The following is a 13,722-nucleotide window of genomic DNA, read 5'->3' as shown; positions in this document are numbered from 1 at the left end:
TAGAAATCCCAGTTTTCTTCGGTATGCAAATGAGTTCTTTCGCAGCACTGGGGGCGATTCCCAATGCTGCGAGAGAACTCTCCAGCGCCGCTTCTATCTTCACCTGGAACAGCATCTCTCTGCGTATTCTTCCGGCGCTGGGTTCAAACCTCTACGCATGCGCAGTCGGCTCTGTCATCAGGCCTCGGGCAGAGCCGACTGCACATGCCCGCGGCCATTTTTTTGTGTATTTCAACATTGTACAGAGCGTAAGTGGCCACAAAAAAACAAGGCAGACCCAACTATAGCGCATGTGGTCTGCTGGGTTATGTGGGTAACTGCTTTTTAAATGGTTTGGATTTATGTTTTTCAGGTCCCCCAGTGGACCTAATGAATGGAAATGTAAGCAGACACCAGTATTGTAGATAGCACAGGATAAGTGCAGGTCCATTGAACATATTGCAGTGGGGCCTAGAAGAGGTGTAGCTTTGGGGGAGATCAGACACATCCAAGTGAACCCCAACTTAGGTATACCAATATTACCAGGATACAGTGACCATATAGTATTAGATACCAGCTGTACACAGGACTCTACAGATAGTTTAAGTGAACACAATGCAGAAAAAATATAGCAACTTACAGATGTTTATTGTTCCCGTTTCCCTTCTTTTCCATGTGGCCCACCATGACCACTTCATCCAGCTGTGACTTGTCTCCGTAATGTATGCAACACAGACATCTTTGACTCCTCACTTTTACAGGCATCTGACCCATGTTACTCCATTCTATGCTACCCCCAACTATAAAGTGCCGTATATACTCGAGTATAAGCCGACCCGAATATAAGCTGAGGCCCCTAATTTTTCCACAAAAAACTGGGAAAACTTATTGACTCGAGTATAAGCCGAGGGGGGGAAATGCAGCAGCTACTGGAAAATTTCAAAAATTAAAATGGTCAGAGTTTTTGGGTGCAGTAGTTGCTGGTGCTGGGAAAGGAGAGGGGGGTGTTTTGGTTGTCTGTCTGCCTCTTCCCTGAGCTTGAGGACTGGGTTTTTTTCTTCCCCCACTTGGAATTCAGTCTGGCTGAATATAGGGGATCTGCAGTGCTCCTATTAACCCCTTCCCAACGGAACAGGAGCACTGCAGATCCCCTTATATTCAGTAGACACAGGGATACCTAATGTGTATACATACCTCCCAACTTTTGAAGAACTGAAAGAGGGACAAAATGTGCGTTGCACGTAGAAAATTTAGCCCCGCCCACTTTTGTGTTGACTCTGCCCACTCGTTAATTTTTCATGTGTCCGCACACAGTATAATCCGCCTAGTCACCCGTAAATTATGTCCCCCCTCTATCTCTCCCCCAGTTTCATATACACCCTTCATCTGCCCCCAGTTTCATGTCCCCCTTCCATCTCTGCCCCCAGATTCATGTCCCCTCCATCTCTGCCCCCAGTGTCATGCCATCCTCTTCATCTCTGCCCCCAGTGTCATGCCGTCCTCTCCATCTCTGCCCCCAGTGTCATGCCGTCCTCTCCATCTCTGCCCCCAGTGTCATGCCGTCCTCTCCATCTCTGCCCCCAGTGTCATGCCGTCCCCTCCTTCATCTGCCCCCAGTGTCATGCCGTCCTCTCCTTCATCTGCCCCCAGTTTCACGTTCCACCTCCACATTAAACTTACCTTCTCCTCCGCTCCCTCGCCGCTCTCTGCGCGCCTCTCTCGCTGACACATATGCGGCTGAAGCGAGGAGCTGACCTGTGTCAGCTCCTCGCTTCGTCGCTGCCGCCGGTCTCGCTGACACATATGCGCTTCAGCCGCATATGTGTCAGCGAGACCGGCGGCAGCGGTGAAGCGAGGAGCTGACACAGGTCAGCTCCTTGCTTCAGCCGCATATGTGTTCAACTTAGATCTGCATCCTCAGGACGCAGATCTGAGTTGAAATCGGGACCGCGGGACATGTCACCCAAATCGTGACTGTCCCGCGGAAATTGGGACGGTTGGGAGGTATGTGTATGTGTTTCACAGTAATTTTCTACTTTTGTATATATTCCAGGGAAAGGAGGGATTTAGAACTTTTTTTAAAAAAAAAAACTTTTTTTTTTTTTTTTTGCACTATTTTATGGGAGATTCTATACATTGATTTTTTTGCTGACTTGAGTATAAGCCCCCAATTCTCGTTATGTTACGCCCCTATGCAGCTCCATTCCTAGCTGGGCTGGCTGCTGGCTCTGCCGCTCTATTTGTATACAGTATGGCTGCAATGATGATGTCATTCACTGCTCTGAGCTGTATACTGTGCTGATTGGCTGCAGCAATCCCGTCAATGCTTTCTATGCTTCGTTTGTGGCATAGAAAAAAAGTTGCCCACTTCACCACTTTCCTTAAAGGGGTCACAGAGTGTGTGGGACTACTGAGTACCGACCCAATCAGCTTTATGATCATTTATCCCAGTTTACTGGTTGCACATGGGCCAGCGGAGATTGCACCCGATTTATGAGGCGTGCGCAGCCATTTTTCATATTTGCTTGTGTAAGGGCCCAATAACAAGTGGTTTTGGTTCTGACCAACATTAGTGCTGACTCATTTGTATGATTTCAATGGTATCATTTACACTGGTCACTGAAACGTTTGTTGTCCACAAGTTTGGGACAGTTGGTCATATGACCAACCAATCACCATTCACTTCGATGAACGATGGCAGGCAAATCAATCTGTCTGTAGCCACAAAGGCACGTTAATGCTTTACTTGTCATGAAGGAAATGAGACTCCCTATAAACATGGTTACCATTTTACTACCATGTTAGCTGGATGGTTTACACACCCTATAGGAGATCACTTGTTATTAGGATTGCCACACCAACAAGGTTTCTTGAATTATTTCCATTAATGAAAGTATTTTTTTTTTTGTTTGCTGTTGGACTTGACTTGGACCATTTCCAGACCTCTGGCTATTTGAGCTCAGTCTGCCCGGACCAGTTTCTGTCTTATTGTGCTGCGAGAACTCTCAGCCCTGACTTGTGCTCCATTCTTCTGTTGATTTTGGTAATGTGCCCTGAACGCTTTCAGCAGTTGCTATTAGATTACTGGTGTGATCTGGGGGTTCCCTGCACAAAGTCCATGGCCCTGTTGGTCTTTTCAGTACTTCCTGTTGTTGTCTGCTGCTTTAGGTGATTACAGGATTTTCTGGGCAATTTTTTTTTAAAAGGTCTGTTAGTGCTATTAATAGGTAAATAAATGCACCCAATATCTTTAGCAGTGATTTCCGGGTGTTTCTGGGAGGTCCTCATATATTCTGCATTTGTTCAGTGGGTTCAGCTTCCTGCTATGTAACTTGCACACTTGCTCCCTCACTTCCTTCCCCTTCCCTTTCACCTCTTTTGGACATCAAGCAGGACATGGGAAAAAAAAAAAAAAGGATCCTGCTCAGTCTTCTGTGGAGTCCATGGCACAAGTCTACCATTCATCTGGACCTAATCAGTGTTAACAAGGTGAAGTACACTTCAGCATTCTGCCAAAGGAAAGTTCTGTTGCAAAATGAAGAGGAATCTGAGGCAGAACACTGATTATGGCTGGAGAAGAGTGTGCAGTTTTTAATTGCAATAATGAATTCCGCTAGTGGAAAAAAAGCTAGCAGAACCCATTGAAATCAATGGGAGGCTTTTTTTTTCAGCGTGGAAAATTCCAAACCAAATTCCTCACCATTTTCCTCCGTGTGAATGGACCCTCAATCTCACCTGTGTGCTAATAATGCCTAAACCAGACAATTTCCACAAGACATGATTTAGCACAGAGGTGAAATGAATAGTAACGTGCTATATACAGGACTTTGTGTCCGTGTTTCCAGGTGGACGGGCCGCATACACGCACTGGCGTTCACCTTTAAAAACCCATTCAAATGAATAGGTTTTAAAACTGCCCGGCGGCAAGCTGTCCCCTGTCCAGTTTCCCTGGGAATTACAATGGAAACCCCGGGGTGGACAGTGGCAGTAGTGTGAAAGCCTCCTAAGGATTTTGTAAAATGTATCCAAATCTGTTAAGCTTTGAGACATGAGCAATAGATGCCATAGCTATTATCTGACATGCAAAAATGTATATTGTCTTATAGATTGAAAAGTTCTTTTAATAACAGAGACTCAGCAAGAAAAGAAATCCCAGAAATACTTGAAAGCTTCTTTTATTGTAATAGTTTTATTTCCTTCCTTCCACCATAATAATGTGATATCCAAATTTGGTTTTTACAGGGGGATCAGTGTAAACAGGTTTGTCCATAGTGCTTACAGGGAGAGCAAAAGCAGCTTCTTGGAAAGGTCCAACCATCGAGCCTCTTGTCATCCAACCCAAATCTCCCTGTAAAGAAATATTTTGATATGATAAGATAGAATTAGCACAACCAATCAGAAAATAAAACATATCAGATCAGAGAATCCTCCAAACTTCACTTTTAACCCTTTCAGCCCTGCAGTCACAGCATTGTACAAAGAGGAGAGGGATCCCTTGTATCAGTGATCTTGACACGCAAATGCCTATTTGGTCAACAATTTTTCAAAAGTTGTTTGTTTCTGAAATGAAATGAGTCATTCCCTAATGATTTTTATGTGCTGAATTCAAATATCACAAGGAAAACTGTCAATTGGCTCTAGTTTCTATGATATCGAAGAGTTCTCATTTTACTGTTTTGTGAATTGTATAGAATATGATACATATTTATTACTTCTGCAATAATAGAGGTGCAAGTTTACTGTTTTTAAAATTTTGGAAATATATTCTTAGGAAACTTAGTTCTATCTAAAATCAACTATACTTTATAGTCATATCTAAGAATTTTTTTACAAATGAAGTATGTTTATTGAACTTTGGAACGTAGATCCTTATTGAATTGCTATTCGGCTCCTTTACTCACGTCTCTTGTATTCAGACATGGGATTGTCTCTGATAATTGTCCAGCAGTAGTCTGCAAGCATTGATGGGTTCCATTTACCCTGATATCTCTTTTCCATAGTCGCAATTTCCTGATAAAATCGTTCACCATGTTCATCGCTCACCGCTCCACAGTTTGGTGCAAAGAAGTCTAGATGAGAGTGTAAGAAATGAATCTTTAAAGACATGTTACATCCCAGGTTTTTATATGCCTTCAGGAGATTTTCAACCAACTCTTCATAATTATCTGCTTTGGTGTTTCCCAAGAAATTAGTCACGTCTAACTTGAATGCTTCCCATGCAGTCTTTTCTTTGCCACGCAGCAAATGGTAAAACTCGTCATCTTGAAGAAGCATACGAATCTGAGGACCAATAAAGACTCCTGCTTTTATCTTCGCTTCACTCAACCTTGGAAACTTACAGAGGAGATATTTGAATGCCTCTTCATTTCTATCCATTGCCTTTACAAAATTCTTCAAAAGACCAAGCTTGATATGTAAAGGAGGTAACAGAATCTTTCCTGCTTGAACAAGTGCTGGATGCATCACATTTTTAGTCCCTGGCTGCAGTCACTTTCTGAGTGACCAGTCTCTTTTCTTGTAGTGTTCTGATCTTGCACGACTGTCCCACTCACATAGGAAGCAGCAGTACTTGGTGTATCCTCCCTGTAGACCAAGCACTAGCGCTACCACCTTCAAGTCACCACAGAGGCACCACAGATGTTGATCATAGTTTATGCATCTCAAGAGCTCTTTCATGTTGTTATAGGTTTCCTTCATGTGAACAGCATAACCTATTGGAACTGATGGTAGTGCATTGCCATTGTGAATTAAGACAGCTTTAAGACTTAGCTTTGATGAATCGATAAATAGCCTCCACTCATTGGGGTTATAGCTGATTTTGAGAGCATCCATTAAACCACAAACGTTATTGCATACAACAAGATCACCCTCCATGAAGAAGAATTGGACAAGAGACTGTTGACGGTTCCTAAAGAAAGAAATTCGAACATCATCTGCCAACAGATTCCACTGTTGAAGTCTGGAGCCTAAGAGCTCGGCCTTACTCTTGGGCAGGTCTAGATCTCTAAGGGTGCATTCACACTGAGTAAACGCTAGCTTATTCTGAACGTAAAACACGTTCAGAATAAGCGGCGTCTAAAGCAGCTCCATTCATTTCTATGGGAGCGGGGATACGAGCGCTCCCCATAGAAATGAATGGGCTGCTTCTTTCACTCCGTGCAGTCCCATTGAAGTGAATGGGGAGTGCCGGCGTATACGGCAAGCTCTGCTCATGCCGGAGCGTACACGCCGGCACTCCCCATTCACTTCAATGGGACTGCACGGAGTGAAAGAAGCAGCGCTCGTATCCCCGCTCCCATAGAAATGAATGGAGCTGCTTTAGACGCCGCTTATTCTGAACGTGTTTTACGTTCAGAATAAGCTAGCGTTTACTCAGTGTGAATGCACCCTAACAAGACCGTTAAGTTCACTTTGCGATATAAGGTGCGGTTCAGTGGAGAGCGATGCAGGAAAGTCTGGATCTGACGAGGTAGATGGTTCATGACAAACTCCTTCTTCCTCGTCAGTGGAATCGAGCGAGAATGTTTCTGGAGCATTTGGAACTGGCAATTCTTCAGAATGAGCTACTGGGCGTATCGCAGATGGAATATTCGGATACTGTAAAGTCCACTTCTTTCTTTTTGAAATTCCTTTCCCAATTGGAGGCACCTTGCAGAAGTAGCAATTGTCACTATGGTCAGATGGCTCTCTCCAGACCATTGGCACTGCAAAAAGCATAGACTGTCTCTTTCGGTTCAACCACTGTCTGAGATTTGAAGAACATGTATTATAGCATATGTGTGGAGCCCAACTCTTTTCCTGGTCGCCTATTTTGCAGCCAAAATACAGGTGGTAGGCTTTCTTAACCAAATATAAATAGAAATATAAAATGCACGTCTATATCATGAAAAGTAAAGCCAATTTTAAAATTTTAGCATCAATTTCAATCTCAGCACCCCAAAATTAGTTAAGAACAACTGGTTTGATGCCCGAAACATTTTGGCTGTTGACCAGTGTTATCAAATAATATGTATTAGCGCATAATAACATATAGGATATTGCTAAGCACAGGCCCAATAGGCTGGTATACAGATATTTTACAGCATATCCTATCCTACTAATCCTATCCTATCCTACTAATATTATAAATGTGAAAGTTTGTGTGTTTGTTCCTCAATCACGCAAAAACGGCTGAATGGATTTGCCTGAAATTTGACACATAGATATTAACATATAGTCTACTTTTTATCCCGGTAAATGACGTCACTACATGACTGTTAAGCACGAGTTTACACACACACTATGTTTGAGGTCCTTTGATGACATCACAGGCCCTTCAGCCATCCCATAGGATCATGCTATGTGGTGGGCGGAGCTACACAATAATTTGGGGGCGGAGTTAAACAGGAGGTAGTCAGACAGATATACTGCTGTATACACTGTATGTACTCTACATACCACTATATACTGCTGTATACACTGTATGTACTCTACATACCACTATATACTGCTGTATACACTGTATGTACTCTACATACCACTATATACTGCTGTATACACTGTATGTACTCTACATACCACTATATACTGCTGTATACACTGTATGTACTCTATATACCACTATATACTGCTGTATACACTGTAAGTACTCTATATACCACTCTATATACTGTATGTACTCTATATACCACTATATACTACTGTATGTACTCTAGATACCACTATATACACTGTATGTACTCTAGATACCAGTATATACTGCTGTATACGCTGTATGTACTCTATATACACTGTATGTACACTAAATACTGCTGTATACACTGTATGTATCCTATATACCACTATATACACTATGTACTCTATATACCACTATATACTGCTGCATACACTGTATGTACTCTATATACTACTATATACTGCTGTATACACTGTATGTACTCTATATACCACTATATACTACTGTATACACTGTATGTACTCTACCACTATATACTACTGCATACACTGTATTTACTCTATATACACTGCATGTACTCCATATACCACTATATACTACTGTATACACTATATGTACTCTATATACCACTATATACTACTGTATGTACTCTATATACCACTGTATACACTGTATGTACTCTATATACCACTATATACACTGTATGTACTCTATATACCACTATATGCTGCTGTTTACACTCTGTATACTACTATATACCACTATGTACTACTGTATACACTGTATGTACTCTATATACCACTATATACTACTGTATACACTGTATGTACTCTATATACCACTATATACTACTGTATACACTGTATGTACTCTATATACCACTATATACTACTGTATACACTGTATGTACTCTATATACCACTATATGCTGCTGTTTACACTCTATATACCACTATGTACTACTGTATACACTGTATGTACTCTATATACCACTATATACTACTGTATACACTGTATGTACTCTATATACCATTATATGCTGCTGTTTACACTCTATATACTACTATATACCACTATGTACTACTGTATACACTGTATGTATTCTATATACTACTGTATACACTATGTATTCTATATACTACTGTATACACTGTAAACACAAATGCTGCTAGGACACACAGACAACACAACCCCTGTGATACGAATTGCCCGATGTAGTCGAACTGAGACAGCACGGCACCACAGCTTGCTCTGCTCTCCATACGGATGTGCATACAGCTGGGGCTGCTGCGCATAAGCACAGATGTAGCAGACCCGGCACACGGACACCGCCAACCACATTTAGCTAAATATAAGCGGCTCATCGCCAACAACAACCCGCAGACGAAATCGTGGGCAGAAGCTAGAATTTAAAGTACAACAATGGGACTAAATAAAGGATATTTATCATTGGGATATAATCTCAAAACAAAATGGAACAGCAGACACCGAGCAAACCGTAGTGTAGTATTTTCAATAAGATAGAATAGTTAGCAATGGAATGACGCTCACCTTGGAGAGTTGTGAACCTAAGTCACAACTCTGTGATTGCGATGACTAGATAGTCAGATGGAGCAGCAATGTTCCTAACACCTCGCAGGCGTATATATGTGAAGCAGAAGGACCAGCAACTCAGATTCGGTGATGAATCTGTCACTAAGGAACTGCGCTCCCCTCAATAGTTAGTAAACACGGTTTTATTGACCACAAAAACCTCACACGACGCGTTTCGGGCGTCAGACCACGCCCTTCTTCAGGTGCAATAGTTTTTTATTGTACCACTGCTAGGGCAGAGCATTGCGTCACTGTGGCAGGAAAGTACAACCTCTGACAGAAGAAGCACGGTTTGTTTCCGGCCCGGCATAGACTTCCGAAAAGTGACCCCAGAACCGGAGAAAAGGTGGCCGCTCTAGTGTCCAGCCACCTTTTCTCCGGTTCTGGGAGGCTTTTTAACCCATTGATTTCAATGTGTTCTACGTGGAAGACGGAACCCATTGAAGTCAATGGGAGTCTTTTTATCAGCGCTGATTCTGCCGAGCGTTATCGTGGCAGAATCAGCGCCACTTTACTCTGTGTGAATGCCCCCTTAGTAGGAAACCCCTTTAAGGCTGAGGCCCCTCATTGCAGTACCACAGCTTTTTTTTTGTTGCAGATTTTGTTGCGTTTTTTTGAGCCAAAACCAGAAATGGATTGAGCAGAAGATAGAAGTATAAGAACTTCCTATATATTTCCCATTCCTTATGTAGTCATTGGCTTTGGTTCAAAAAACTGCAACAAAAAAAGTTGCAATTCCGCAACGTTGGGCCTCAGCCTAAAGGGAAATTGTGAGTCATACATCCTTAGCGCAGGTCCCCAATATCAGCTCAGTGATGGTCATACACCCAGCACCCCACAAATCAGCTGTTTAAAGTTACCACAGTGTTTGGATAAGCACTATAGCCTCTCCACTTCTCATAAAGCACAGCATTGTACACTGTATAACAGCTTGTTACGGCAGCTTAGGCCCACTCACTTGAGCTGCAGCATACAGGCCACGTATCCTATAAAGGTGACGTCACTGGTCTCCAAAGTGGAAGAAGTGCCCAACAAGACAACACAGCTGTTTTAATGGGCTGATATATGCGAGTCCAGGTCCATACCAATCAGATACCAATGACCTATCCTAAACATCAATTTGTAAATCCTAGAAAACTCCTTTAGGCCAAGGCGCCACATTGCAAAAACAAAGCAAAAAAAGAAAAAAAGTGTCTTACAGTATCAGCAAATTGAATGAGATTCACACATTGTATTGGAAAAACATGTGCGTTTTTTGGTTAATTTTAGTTGTGGAAGAGCATTTTCCCAATAAATGTAATAGGGGAAGGAAAAAAGAAAGCACAGATAAAACTCAATTAAAAGTTCAGCGGAACAGCAGACATGTATGCAGACAGATCAAGCATCGGCTGCTATTGTCAGCTACACTTATGGCTGGAGCTGGGGAACATTTTAATCTTGTAATCACAGAAAGGAAATCCAGCACAAATCGGTCGATGGATAAAAAATAACTTTTATTCATAAATCATTAAAAATTTCTCCATACAGGAACCATCTGTCCAACTTATGAGTGCACAGATGTAACCGCTATGCGTTTCGGGACCGTAGATGTCCCTTCCTCATGGCATTTTAATTTTTAATAATTAACATTTTAATCTTACCTTCCAAGCTCTATTGCAACAGTCAGTACTGATGGCGGTGTGAACAATAGCATAATATAGTAAGTGTAACACATGCGGCTTACCCCTTGTCTGGCTTTGTCCTCACTGTATTGAGTTGCCACCTCACTAAATCGTACTCCAGATTTTATTTTTTCCATGGCTTCCATAACTTTCCCATGCTTCTCACAGAGGATGTGCCTCACCTGAAAAATAATCACAAACAAACTGATCATTGTGCCTTGCTCAACATTATCTTAGTTCTCTATGGTGGTTCAAAAATATACTGATATACTGTATGGCTTCCTGTAAAAAACAACTGACCCTTGTGGCAGCCACTAATTCCCCTATTAGACCTCACTCCCATGAAGAAAGCACATTACAAATGTTTGTCATTGTCATTATGTCTGTAAGGCTAAGGCCCCACAGCAAAAAAGCAATGTGAGAAAATGCAATGCATTGCGTTTTTTTCCGCAGAGCTTTTCACAGAAAGGAAACCTCTGCAGACGTTCGGCTTCAGTTATACCCATAGGGAAACCGCCGGCATTTCTGTAGATATAATTGGCATGCTTCGATTTCCAAAACTGCAACGGATTTGGAAATTGCAACGTGTCCACAGCACATATTTTCCCACACTGTGGGCATGGGATTTACTAGAACAGTGATACAATGTCTTTGTCTAGGATTTCAGAATTGTATATATATATATTTTTTTCACATGAATATCCTGAATCACATTATATGCATATCATACTATACATTGCTGATCCCACCTTTGTCATAATGCTGCAGTATAAGAGATGTGGCCATTACGCGTGAGTTACACCAACATACTAGCACTGATGTGGAACCACAGTCACAACAGTGTTCACGATTATAACACAATAGTGTCATCTCCATCTAGGGTTAACTATCAGCAGTACCTTAACAGCGTTTCCACCTTTCGGGGTTTGGGCTTTCTTTTCTGCAGCTTCACCTCCAGTTGCGCCACCTGATCAAAATAAAGAGATTATGTCGAAATGTCATGAAGCTGCTCATACACATTTTAAATAGGACCAGGACTGGTAACCCTAGTGCAACAAACCTCTGTCTACTCAGTAGAATGATATAGTCCAGAGATCAATCATGTGACATCATTTATGGATTAACTGAAGAAGACTAAACTTAGCATCACTTATGTGACCTGTGGCATTTATTTAGGAACAGGGTTAAATGACATATGTGTGCTAGGGCAACACATAGGACACATCTATGGGATAAAAATATAGGACTAATGATGGGATGATTTATATTGTACTACTATATGGTATATGTATTTAAATGGCTGCCTCTCTCCAGGTTATGTCATGTTGTGAATAAAGTTAGAACATGCTGAAATCGGATGTTTTTGGTTCTCTTTATCATAAGTTGACGAAGTTCCTGATTCATGCACAAAATAAGTCCAGAGGGTTCTTAAAGGGATTCTACCATTAAAACCCTTTTTTCTGTGGCTAACACGTTGGAATAGCCTTTAGAAAGGCTATTCGTCTCTTACCTTTAGAAGGGATCTCCGCCGTTCCTTAGTAATACCGTTTTTTACCGGTATGTAAATTAGTTCTCTGGCAGCGATGGGGGCGGCCCCAGCCCTGAAAATGCGATGAGGGTGTCCCCACCACTGCCCGAGAACTGGATCCTGCGCCGCCTCTATCTTCTGCTGGATCCTCCCCTTCTTTCTTCTGACGCCTACGCAGTTGGCTCTGCTACTGAGACACTAGTATAGCCGACTGCGCATGCGCGCAATTCCGGCCTCGGAACTATGGCTGCGCATGCGCAGTCGGCTCTACTAGTGTCAGAGCCGACAGAGGTGAAGCCGCTGAAGAAAGAAGGGGAGGATCCAGCAGAAGATAGAGGCGGCGCAGGATCCTGTTCTCGGGCAGCAGTGGGGACGCCCCCATCGCTGCCAGAGAACTAATTTACGTACCGGTAAAAACCGGTATTACTAAGAAACGGCGCGGCGGAGATCACATCTAAAGGTAGGAGATGAATAGCCTTTCTAAAGGCTATTCCGACGTGTTAGCCACAGAAAGAAAAGGTTTTAATGGTAGAATCCCTTTAAGAGATTCAGAAAGTTCAATGTACCACAAAACAAGGTTACAGAATAGCATAGTACACTAGTATCCAACTTGAAGAGTTAAAAAAAAAAATAAAATCTTGCAACATATTTTTTTTATTGTTTAACCCCTTCCAGCCACAGAAATTTTTCCATTTTTGGAATTTAATCCGCTCACAGAGGCGTCTGAGGGCTTAATTTTTGTACAAAAAAATTGTACTTTGTAATATTCAGTAAAATGTACTCGGAATTGTGAAGAAAATTCAAAATAGCAGGCCTCGTTTCATTCCAAAATCTCCACATCCCACAGACAGATGTAGAAGCAATTCTGCAGCGCTTCTATGATAAACCTACATCCAAATCCGCATCAAACTCCCCTCCCCCAATGACACAGACAAGCTGTTGCTAGGACACCTGGGGATCTAGTTACCTTTTGCTCCCCCTTTTCCTCCTTTCCCTTTGGGCGGCATGAGTGCTAGGGTTTACTAGGTTAAAGGACCTTTGATGACGTCTGACCATGTGATCGGTCACATGATGTTACAGGATAGATTCCAGTGGATTAAAGGACCTGCGATTATGTCATGACCATGTGATCAGTCACGTGTTTAGGATGCGTTGCACAGCAGTGTGTGCTGCCTATAGAGCTTCATTTAGTCTGTGTGGCAGTATCTTTGTGACTGGGTTGTAGATGGGCAGTGACTATATAGTATACACTATACTGGGTAGGGGCTTTATTGGTTATAGTTAATAGTGAGCTGTTTCCCCTAATACTGAATAGAGATGAGCGAACAGTGTTCTATCGAACACATGTTCGATCGGATATCAGGGTGTTCGCCATGTTCGAATCGAATCGAACACCGCGTGGTAAAGTGCGCCAAAATTCGATTCCCCTCCCACCTTCCCTGGCGCCTTTTTTGCACCAATAACAGCGCAGGGGAGGTGGGACAGGAACTACGACACCGGGGGCATTGAAAAAAATTGGAAAAAGT

The 13,722-nt window shown here is 42.3% G+C and overlaps 1 protein-coding gene across 1 annotated transcript; it reads right to left on the bottom strand.

Moving 5' to 3' along the window:
- Positions 1 to 4,149: 4,149 nt before the first annotated feature.
- Positions 4,150 to 13,247, bottom strand: PIN4 (peptidylprolyl cis/trans isomerase, NIMA-interacting 4). The gene is made up of 4 exons (XM_075260630.1): positions 13,164 to 13,247; positions 11,568 to 11,635; positions 10,731 to 10,850; positions 4,150 to 4,327 (listed from the first exon to the last, which is right to left on the bottom strand). Exons 1-4 carry the CDS (start codon positions 13,201 to 13,203, stop codon positions 4,169 to 4,171), a joined length of 387 nt encoding a protein of 128 aa, XP_075116731.1. The 5' UTR covers positions 13,204 to 13,247; the 3' UTR covers positions 4,150 to 4,168.
- Between the last annotated feature and the right edge of the window lie 475 nt (positions 13,248 to 13,722).

The sequence above is a fragment of the Leptodactylus fuscus genome, chromosome 11, assembly GCF_031893055.1.
Source record: "Leptodactylus fuscus isolate aLepFus1 chromosome 11, aLepFus1.hap2, whole genome shotgun sequence".
Taxonomy (NCBI): Eukaryota; Metazoa; Chordata; class Amphibia; order Anura; family Leptodactylidae; genus Leptodactylus; species Leptodactylus fuscus.
Note: the sequence above shows the minus strand (reverse complement) of the source record. Positions and strands in the feature narration are given on the sequence as shown.